This window comes from Colletotrichum navitas (assembly GCF_030913465.1).
Source record: "Colletotrichum navitas strain CBS 125086 chromosome Unknown LY79scaffold_83, whole genome shotgun sequence".
Lineage (NCBI taxonomy): Eukaryota > Fungi > Ascomycota > Sordariomycetes > Glomerellales > Glomerellaceae > Colletotrichum > Colletotrichum navitas.
This window is the reverse complement of record NW_026850629.1, coordinates 163613-174830: the sequence shown is the minus strand read 5'-3', so window position 1 is coordinate 174830 and position 11218 is coordinate 163613. Positions and strand designations below refer to the sequence as shown.

Below are 11218 nucleotides of genomic sequence, written 5' to 3'. Positions count from 1 at the left end.
TATATATTTTCTTCTCTTAGGGACTATAAAGAAGAAACTAGGGGATAATTAAAATAAGGTAAGGTAATTTAGAGATTAACTTAAGCTAATTAGAAGCTAGAAGATAAGTTAATAAGGAAAAAGTAGTTAGTCTAATTAAGTAAAAAACCTATATAAGGGAGACTAATTATATAGATAGAATATTAATAAACTTTCTCTTTTTCTTCTTAGACCTACCTTTTAGCTAGATTAGACTATAAGCCTTTCTTCTATAAGCTAATTACGCGTAATAACATAAGACAATTAGGAGCTTTTACCCCTTTAATTATAATAAGTCCTCTTCTAATTAGACGCTCTCCCCTTATAATTAAGACATTGTTTATTACTAATCTAAGGGATTTAATGCTTTAATTAAGGCAAGTCTTTAGCTAATTAAGGAAGCATCTTGTGTTGCCTTAGGGGTTATTAGTGTTTCTCTCTAGATTACTGCACTGCTTTAGTCCCTCTTACCTTACACCTTTCTAATACTTATACTAAAGTATAATAAGATACTAGCTAACTATAGGCAAGTTAGCTAGAAGTAAGCTAACTATTAGCTACTAGCTAGCTATTAGATTTATTAAAGTTATAGTAATAATCCCTTATGTAAATAGATCTATTGTTATTATCCTAGGGACCTGTCTCTATAGTATAACTAGTAGTATTATTTTTTTCTTTATTATCTTTATCTAGGGTATCTTAACTATAGTACTAGGTAGCTTTACAAGGTAGTAGCAGTAGTAGTAGTAGCTAGTAGACTTAGTGTTAAAGAGACTAGATTTTCTCCTCTTGTTCTTTAAGTTACTAGTAGACATAAGATTTACCTCTAGGTAGGTTACCTCCTCTAAATCTAAGGTGTATTTAATATAGCTTTTAAAGGCATAGCTAGGTATATAACTTAGGGCTACATTAGGCTATTAGTTAGGTGTACACTAGTTAGGTGTACATTAGTAATAGTATTAGTAGCAGTAGCTTTAAGTATTTTACTACTAGCTAAGGGTTTTATATATTTATTACTTATTTATACTAGTAGTAAAGTATATCCTTATGGTTTTATATTAGTATTATCCTTTAGCAAAGGGTATTAATAGTAGTATTAAATCTTATAGTAGTAAAGAGGGTTAGTACTACTAGTAAAGTAGATTACTCTCTTATAGGTATAGCTAGTAGTAATAGTGTTAAGGGCAGTAATAAGACTATTATTATTAATAATAAGGATAGTAAAGTTAATAAAGGTAGTAAAGGCTTTAAAGGTAAAGGTAATAAGGGCTAGTAGTCTAGTAGGTAGTAAAAAAGGGTATTCTAAGATATAAAGTTTTAATAGTAAAGTTAGTAGTAATATTATTAGCTATAGTTATTAGTGTATATATAGTAAAAAAGCGTAGATCTTAAAGGGAATCTAGTACTATACTTATAGTAAGGCTCTAGCTAGTAACTTTATTATTATTATTTAAGGGCTTTAATTAACAGTAGCTCTAGTAGTAGTAACCTTAATAGGAAAACAGAGGAAGTAATAGAGGTAAAAGAGTATAAAGAAAGGTAAGAAAAGTAAGGTTATTAATAGTAGTAGCTAGAGGTATAGTAGATCTAGCTAGATAGGTTAGTCTAGCGTAGGCTAGTAAGGGCAGCAGTAAAAAAATCTACTAGTAAGCGTATATTAGTAGCTAGGCTAGTAAAGTAAATACCTTTATTTAATTAGTTACTTTTAAGATAACTAATTAAATAGCTCTTAATAGTAATTTAGTGTATTTAGCTCTTATTATAAATTTAATAGTAGCAGAGGGTTAATTACCTATAGTATTATAACTAGTTATACTACTACTTAATATAGTTAAATAGGTAATAGATTTAATAACTAACTAAGAGCTAGAGCTATAGCTAGCAACAGCTAGTCTTATAGACTAGCAACAGGTAGGGCCTAGTAAGGCACTAGCTGTTAGCAGGATATTAGCCTAACTAATAGATCTATTAGCAAAGCCAAGAAAGTAGATCCAAAGGTTAGCTATATATTGTCCTATAATAAAAGGTGTAGATTAAAGTAGTTATACTACTACTTAATATAGCCTTCTTACTAGCTATTATAGATCTAATAGGAGAAGTAAGGCTATAATAGGTAATATAAAGTAATATAGTGTAAAGGTAAAGTGTAACAGTAGAGTAGTAAAATAAGGTAAATAATAACAAGGAGCTAAATAAATAACATAAGATAAAAGCTAGGTATAAGTGTAAGTTATCTATTAAGGTTACCTTTCCTTATAGGAGGAAATAGGTAATAGGATATATACCCCTAGGTATATGCCTAGATATATACTAATAAGGTAATCCTATGTCCTACCTATCTATCTACTATATAAGGCACTTGTCTTATAATATTACTAGGCTAAAGAGGAAAATAAGTTACTTTAATACTAAGGTAGGCTTATAGTACTAAAGAAATATATAATAAAAATAAAGCTACTTATAGTGTTTTATAATAAACTATTAAAAGAGTACCTAGAGGTAACCTAAATAATAAAATATATAAGATAAATATTTTTCTAGAAATTAATAAGAAAAAATATTAAGAAGTATATTAATATATATACTACTTACTAATATATAAAACTAAGGCACTATTTACTTTATAAAAAACTAGTTTTTCTTTTACTACTTAACTAACTATAGAAGTAAGTTACTATAGACTTTATTACTAAGCTACTAAAGTTAAAAAGATTTAATAGTAAAGTATATAATAGTATTTTAGTTATAGTTAATAAGCTTATAAAGTATACTATTTATTTATTTACTAAGGAAACCTTAATAATAAATTAGCTAGTAACTTTCTTAGTAAATAAAGTATTTTTTTATTTTAGACTTTTAACTTTAATAGTATTAAATTATAGGTCTTTATTTATAAGTTACTTTTAAGTAGTAGTATATTATTAGCTAGCTATTAAATAAAAGCTTAGTATAGCTTATTACCTTTAAACTAATAAATAAATAAAAAAGTAAAACTAGAATATTAAATACTACCTTTAAGCCTTTTATAATATTAAGTAAGATAACTAAGTAAAATAGTTACCTATAGCTAAATTTATTTATAATAGTTTATAGTATAGTATAACTAAGGTTATACTAGTAAAAGTACTAATAGGCTATATACTATAGAGTATATATAATATACGCTTAGTAAAAGTAAGACTAATAGAGGTCCTTAAGGCCTATAAAAAAGTAAAGTAACTATAAAGCTAAAGAACTATAATTAGTAAAATATTAAAGGTAGTTAATTAGGCCTATAAGAAGTAGTATAATACTAAGAGGTCTAATATAGACTTTAAGGTTAAAAAAAAAGTCTTTTTATTAGCTAAGTTTATTAAGTAAAAGAGACTATTTAAAAAGCTATTAAATAAGTACTTTAGCCTCTTTATAATAAAGTAAATAGTTAATAAAAGTAAGGCCTATAAGATAAATATAGGTACTAAATATAAGATCTATAATATCTTTTTTTTATTTTAGCTAAAGAAGTTCTAGGGATTACTAGTAAAGCCTTAACTAATACTAATTAAGAAGAAAAAAAAAGATATATATAAAGTAAATTAAATTATAGTTTATAAGAGGCTATAGTAAAATTAATAGTACCTTATTAAGTAAAAGAGATATAGTAAAAAGAAAAACTCTTAAAAACCTTAAGGAATATTATAAAAAGATTATAATATAACTATAAGTATAAGGTTACTAAAAAAAAATAAAAGTATAGCTAAGTAAAGTAAAGATTAGCCTAAGGATAACTAGATTAAAGATTTAATTATTATAGTACTAAGGCTAAAGAATATAGGTAGCCTAAAGGCTAAGTATTTAAAAAGTATAATAAGTAAAAAAAAATAAACTAAGAAAAAGACTAAAGAGAATACTAAAGTAATAATAGTAAAGTCTACTTACTACTTTACTTATTATTCTCTAAATTACTATTACTAATATTTCTATTATTATTATTATTATTATTATTATAAGTAAAGAATATAAAAAATATAAAAGTATTACTTTTATTTTTATTAGCCTTAAAGTTAAGCTTACTAGTATACTAAAGAAAAGTTAATAATTAGTATAAAAAATACTAAAAAAGTACTAAAAGAGTATTAAAAAGAACACTTATAACCTAAAAGTAAGTCTAAGACTACTTTAAAAAAAAAGTAGTCTAAGCTATAATAGTAATAGTCTACTCCTAAAAAGTAATAGTCTAGGCCTTAAAGGCTATAGTAATAACCTTAGTAGTATAAAGTATAAACTTAGCTAGCTTAACTTAGTAGTAAAAGAAGTTAATAAAGGTCTTAAAGGCTATAATATAGTACTAGTAAAAAAGCTACTTTTTCTCTTTAGCCTTAGCCTTATACTTAGTATTAGAGGCCTTAGCTAGGTTAACCTAGTACTAAAGTACTTTTTTAACTATAACCTAGGCCTTATTAATCTTGTCCTAGGCTAACGTTAGTATAAAAGGTTACTAAGGGGGCACTAAAGAAAGTAAATATATAATAGTACTATAGTAAATATAAGTAAGCTTAATAAAATAGTTTATAGCCTTAAAAAAGTAATATAGCTTAATACTAGCTATAGTAGTAATATAAGTAGTTTACTTAAGAGGTTAATAGCTACTAAAAGTTATAAAAATAACTAAAGTAAAAGTAAATATACTAGAATATAAGACTTATTATATATAATAGTATAATAAATATACTTATTACTAGTAGCTAAAATATATTAGCTATAGTAATAAAAAAAAAGCACTAAAGAAGTACTAAGTATAAAGAAAAGTATATAAATAGTCTTTATATAGTAAAAAAAAATAGTAATATAAGTACTTAATATACTAAAATACTAGTTAGTTATTTAATAAATATAGTAGTTATAAAGTATATTATAAATAAGTTTATTTTTTTTAATATAAGTATAAAAGTAATAAAAAGTAAATAAAGTAAAAAAAAGTACTAAAAGGCTAATAAAGCTACCTTAGTTAATAAGACTAGTAATAGTAAAGCTAGTAGTAGTAGTAGTAGTATTATTAGTAAAAGTATTAATAAAAGTAAAAAAAAATATAGTAATAATAAAAAAGCTAGTACTAATACTAGTACTATTATTATTATTATTACTACTAAGTAATAGTAATAATAGTAATAGTAGTAGTAAAATAAAAAAAATAAATAATAATAATAAAATAAAACTATTATAAAAAATTAAAAGTAAAAAATTTAAAAAAAAAGTAAAGCTAAAAAAGTTACTTAATTAAGCTAAATAAAAATAATAAAGTAAATTATAATAGTATCTTAAGCTTATAAAGTAAAAAAAAATAATAAAAAAAAAATAAAACCTAGAAAGTTACTAGTATAGCTTATTAAAAAATAAAATAAAGGCTTTTTTTTATTATAAAAATAATATAACTTAAGGCTAAAGCTATAAAAAAATAAAAAAAATAAAAAAAGTAACTATATAATAAAAGCTTACTAAAGATATATAGTACTTAAGAAAGTATTATAATTAAAAAAAATTAAAAAAATAATAAAAGTATTATAAGTAAATAAAGTATTTTTATTATAAAGTAAATAACCTTTAGTAAGGCTAATTAAGTAATAAAGGCTTATAACCTAGCTAAAAATAACTATAACCTTAAGAAAATAATAGTCTTAGCCTAGTTAAACTATAATAGCTATAAAAGTAAAATTAAAAGTAATTAGCTAGCTAAAGAAATAGCTATTTACTTAGTAACTTATTAAGCCTAAAGGTGTTTTTAGATACCTCTAAGATACTAGGTAGTAGTAGAGCCCTAGGGGCCTACTAAAGCACTACTTAAGGTCCTAAGGACAAGACCTTAAAGGGGGGGGATTATATTAGGTGCTAGAGGTAAAGGGCACTAGGGGACTACTAGCTATAGGGCTATAACTAAGAAAACTATTATCTAAGGGTTATATAAAAGCAGAGTTTATAAGAACAAGAGAATTAGGAGAAGGTAAATTAGAAAATAGTTATAATTAACCTTTAACTACGCTATTTATAGACTCCTTTACTTAGTACTGTAACCCTTCTGACATAGATAGACCCTGCTGGCATAAGGATTGTATGGAGGTGCGAGGATATAGCCTGTAAGCACTAGTTTTAGCTGTTATGCCTAATCTTGATATTTCATCTGTTGTTTTAGCAAAGTGAGGGTCCGGGTTTGTGGTTCTCTCGATGCCGTAATGGCTCTGCCGGCGCCCGTAGTTTCCCCGGTGAATTTGCTCCGGATGAAGAATATTCCAGCAAACCGATGCAGAGTCAAAGAACGATGCTTGGGTCGCGCTGCTAGCCCAGAGCGACACCTTTTCTTCTCCTTCTTGTACAGATTACTTGTAATATAGACCCCACGGAACCATAGTCTTTGGTTGGAGCGTCAGCCCCCTTGGCTAAAGTGAGCGAAGGTTTAATAGGAACTTCAGACGGCTTGTGGATGTTCACGATCGATTTTACCGCTTATCCGGCGCTTCTCGCCAAAGCCGTTGGAAGATTGGCGCCAGGATGTCTGCAATGGGAGTCTACAAGACGCCATATCCATGTACCTTGTCCATACCGGCATGCCGAATTGAGTTCGCTGGAATCTGCGTTCGTGTCATGACCCTCTAGCCAATAGGCTGAGCTGGGTGAGTCTTGCTGCTTTTGCTCACTTTGTACAATAACCTGAGGGAGGCAAGGGTGAGGCCAGTTTCAGGCTGCCCCCATCAGGGCCAGAGGCTGTGAGGCCATCGCAGGACACCGGAGGGGAGCGGTGATGGATTTTGTAGTCTATCTGTTTCACCAACAGCGAATACCAAGAAAAGATAGGTGAGAGGGAGGTGTGCTAGGAGCGGAATTTGTTATATCGACTTTATATCGTCTATGATGGAACATGAAGATAAACTATTTCTTTCAACTGTTTCCTACCGTGCTATTTCTACTCCTAAAGTATTTTTAAGCTCCCGTGATTTCTAGATCGTCGTGGTCTTTGCTGCTAACATTAATAAAACGCGAGTCACCTACCACCTGTGATTGGTAGCCTTCACATGATGAATGCCTCTCTGTTACAACAGCTCTTTCAAAACCGCCTGTGGACACCGTTGCCTTCACTGTTGCGCCTACGCTGCTGGGTTGAGTACCACGGGTTGCATTTGTGTGGTGGGTGAAGCCTATCATGGTCAAGCTCCATGGATCCTTTGCTTTTTTGGGCTTTTTTGCCCCTCCTTCTGACAGTTCATGACCATCAGACCCCTGGCACGTTTTGGGTGTTCTGCTGATGGACTTTTCCCAGAATCTCTTTCTAAAGATTGGAATAATCATTGGAGCTTGGCCGACAAAAATAGCCACGAAATCTTCACGGATGGACCACATGGCCCCGGGTCCAAACTGACCTGTTGGCTAAAGAAATCAGGTTAGCTTCCCAATATAATGAGCTTCTCTTTCTCACATACATGGAAAATAAGAACAACACGAATGATAGAAGCCGCCATCACGAAGACGCCTAGGCTAAAGAGAAAATATATACCGATTCTGCGCCAGACTGAGGCTCGGACGAGGCTGATGACCTTTGAAGTAACTTAGAAGCCACACCATTTGCTTGATTTCGGTTACTTACAGGAATGGGGACGATGATAATACAAAGATCTGTAGTGACATTCATGACTAGAATGCTATAGAAATAGATCTTATTCTGCGGTACGCAGTTTTCTGGAAACATTGTTAGACCCGTTGTTATTCAGATGACAGACTGAAAAGAATTTAGCAACCTACCTCCGGGGTCTGGTCTTATTTGCCACATAAGGTTAAGAGGACGGCAAGTCAGGAAGATAATCAATACTATGATGACTGCTGTCAATCCAACCAGCCCCATGAGGGGAAATAAGACCTTTTCAACCCATTGGCTCTTGACCAATCTTTTATAAAAGAATAACACTTGGGATTTGCCTTATTAACCGCTCTGCATCGAATGGGAAGACTGGCTGGAGAAAGGTTGAAGCACCTACTATTAAATTTTAACGTCCAAACAATTGTGACGTAGCAACACATGCCGGCTATGAAGTTTTTCGAGCCATATTGCCATATTGCACTTGACGATCCAGGCTATTAGTTCAGAACAGTCGACCTCGGATAGGTTTCCCAATCACGTTTACCTACAACTCTGATTCTGGCATTGTTTCCCGTTGTTCATGTGTCAACAGTGAGGTGTGTTGGCCGCGTGCAACCAGCACAAAGAGCGTCCCCATAGTAGATACAATCGTGTAGAGAGCCTTAGTGTTGATGTTAGCTTCTCTCGATGATCTCGCTATCAGCGGTGCTCGGATCACGACGTGTCTACCCAGGCAAAGAAAACCAGATAGTCATCTGGCCGGTATCCAGAAACCCCGACCATTTTCGTGCGGCAGAATACCCTCAACGCGATCATAATAGTGGCGATCGCGTAAAGAGACCAGATTTCGGCGATGGATGGGTTTATATTCATTGTGGTTCGTTGCCACAAGAGACGGTTGCTGTTGGGTCCCGATGGAGCGTAGGTCGGATTGCTTCAAGCCTGTGGTTCTACCTAACGAGCGAGATCAGAAACTTAAATAACGCCCACCTGTTAGTTAAGAAAGTCCAAGTCCGGGATAGCAGGAGTCAGAAATGCCCCTCAAACTTAAACTATATCGCACAAGGTTGAAGACTGGTGTGTACATTATGATTACAGTTTGCTAGATAACTCTGTGTTATACAACATAACTCTATGCTATCCCAGCATTAGTCAGGTGATATTAGAAAGTGAAGCCTCCCATTCTATCTAATAAGGTTATAGCGATAAATAGTACATAACGAGGGCGATCTGTAAATCAGTGATATTAAGGTACTTGGGTATCAGACTGGCAAACATGTTGACTACTTACCTTCTTAGGTTACCAGCTGAAGATGCAATCTTGATTTTGACCGTGATTAGAATTCAAGAGCTACGTACCTGAATGAGAGTGACCTTTTACTGCCTAAATTACCCGGGGATTTCAGTCATCAAGCCTGCTACTCTAAACCTCCTTCTCACAGAGGATGCGAAGAAACGAAAAAGGGGAACTGGTGTACAACACACTAGCTAGCCTATTTGCCAACAGAACTATGTCCTTAAAGGAAGGAAAACTAACGGAAAGTCTTCAAAGCTTCCTTAAGTGAATCTTATTACTCCACTCCTCCCTCTCTTGTGTGAAGGCTCAACTACGCGCATAACTAATGTCTGCTAAGTTGCAGGGAGTACATAGTTTCCCGTGCAGATTAACTCCGATAAGGTGCAGACGTTTAACGTTCTCAAACAGGGAGTTTTGAACCTTGTAAAGAGGAGGGACTTCCCGTGTCCCTAGCTCTGTATTTCTCAAAAAATACTTTTGTGTCGCGAGTCATTCAGTGAAGTGACCGCGCCCTGGGACCTTGTTACGTTGTTGAAAAAAATATCATCACTGTTGCAACCACGGTGTGCTAGCGACGTATTCGTCAGCCTTTCTTACGCCAGCTTGGCCTCTACAACCTCTCTTGAAGCTTTTATAGCTTTTTATTAAAGCCCTCCAGGTCAACAAGGACGTAGATATTTGACCCTGGTAAAAAAAAAATAGGAAGTCTACAATAGGGCTGCTCTCACCATCGTCCGATATTCCTGGGTGACGCGGCTGTGAATATCAGGAAGGGGGGGAGATGGCTAACAGCTTGGTAGCTGTGGCGTCATTACGAAGATTGCCAACGGATGTGATTCGAATCGAATGAAGACTTACTGCAGATATTGGGATATCGATATTGAATATCCGTGTTCAGCAAGACGTGAAGTTTAATAATGATCAAGCAGCCAGTAGGCCGCTCGGCCGAGCTTCCATTTTCCAGCCACATTCTGTCGGCCGCAAGAACAGTTGACGGACAAGGAAGAAACATAACAATTTGTAGCAGCGTATGAAGCGGTTGGTGACAATAACAGCATTAGGGTCATTTGATCAAGACCATCACACCGCTCTGTTCCAGGCCGACTATGGCCGACTCCCACTGGCTCTCAAAACAAACCTTATTTCTATTGAAGCTTGAAAGTCTTCAATTCTCTTTGGTTCCAATACCTATTTGGGACTTTGGTTACATTTATCCAGTGACCACGCAGAGACTAGCCAAACAGTTAAGCCATCGTTCGATGTGCGAACAAAAGACAGCACGGCATCTACTCACATCCTTCGGCATATCAAAGGAATATATCAAAAACATAAAGGTGCTGTCACGATGCACCTTTTCGGGTGGGAAAAGTCATAAGAAAGTGGCTTCACTTTTCTACGTGAGACTACCTGGTCCGCGCCGTAGATATACTTATCTTCGTGGTTGATCAGGTAGGTGGAGCCGTTGGCACCGGATCATCTAATAATCCGGTCCAGATAAAATCCTGCAATGCTGCGGGACAGTTGCCGAGGTTCAAATGGTTCAAGATCAAGAAACGATTCATTGCATTATCTAGAGTACAAATGCCTTATATTTTCTTCCCTCTACTCCAAGGGAACGTTCAATGATATACAGTGAAATTAGAATAATGTTCGTCTTTTGGACCAAGAGCCGCGAGATGTTCACTCGAGGTCAATAGAGTTGAGGTCATCAGAGTTGAGGTCATCAGAGTTGTCAACAGAGTTGTCAACAGAGTTGAGGTCAACAGAGTTGAGGTCAATAGACTTGAGGTCAATAGACTTGAGGTCAAAAGAGTCGGGGCCGGTGTAGTTCTCGACCCAGGCGTTGGGCTCGTTGGTGATGAAGAAGTCGGTGCTAGGGAGGACGTGGGAGCCGTTGCGGAAGCTGAGGCGGCTGACCTGCTGAGAGACGGTGAGGGTAGCGGCACCGTCGTCGCGGACGAAGTCGAAGGTGCGGGAGGAGTTTGAGCACCCGGCGCCCCTGATGTCGGGGATAACGTTGGGGCCGCCGGCGCCGGGGATGGCGGAGACACGGGTCGTGCACTGGACGCCGATGGTCTCGCCGGGCTGGTAGACGGTGAAGCCGACGCTGGAAAAGGTGCGTTAGTAAACCTGCGTTGCGATTTCCATGATGTGCCGAGGGGTTCAACTTACACGCACTGTGTGCTGTGGCCGATGCAGCCGGCGGCGAACTTGCCGACGCGGAACTCAACGGTGCTGCTCTTGTCAATGGCAGCGGCGGCGGCGACAGCGGCAGAAGAGAGGATGGCGGCGAACTTCAT

General features: G+C 34.7%; 2 protein-coding genes across 2 annotated transcripts; both read right to left on the bottom strand.

Annotated features, from left to right (window-relative positions):
* Nucleotides 1-6969: 6969 nt before the first annotated feature.
* Nucleotides 6970-8282, bottom strand: LY79DRAFT_696692 (uncharacterized protein; the record flags this gene model as incomplete). The annotated part of the gene is made up of 6 exons (XM_060564837.1): nt 6970-7413; nt 7467-7580; nt 7631-7722; nt 7786-7947; nt 8019-8101; nt 8170-8282. Coding segments are annotated over 6 exons (1008 nt in total), but the record flags the coding sequence as incomplete, so codon positions are not given.
* Nucleotides 8283-10063: 1781 nt separating this feature from the next.
* Nucleotides 10064-11218, bottom strand: LY79DRAFT_593648 (hypersensitive response-inducing protein; the record flags this gene model as incomplete). The annotated part of the gene is made up of 3 exons (XM_060561584.1): nt 10064-10106; nt 10717-11025; nt 11091-11218. 3 exons carry the CDS (start codon nt 11216-11218, stop codon nt 10064-10066), a joined length of 480 nt encoding a protein of 159 aa, XP_060409524.1.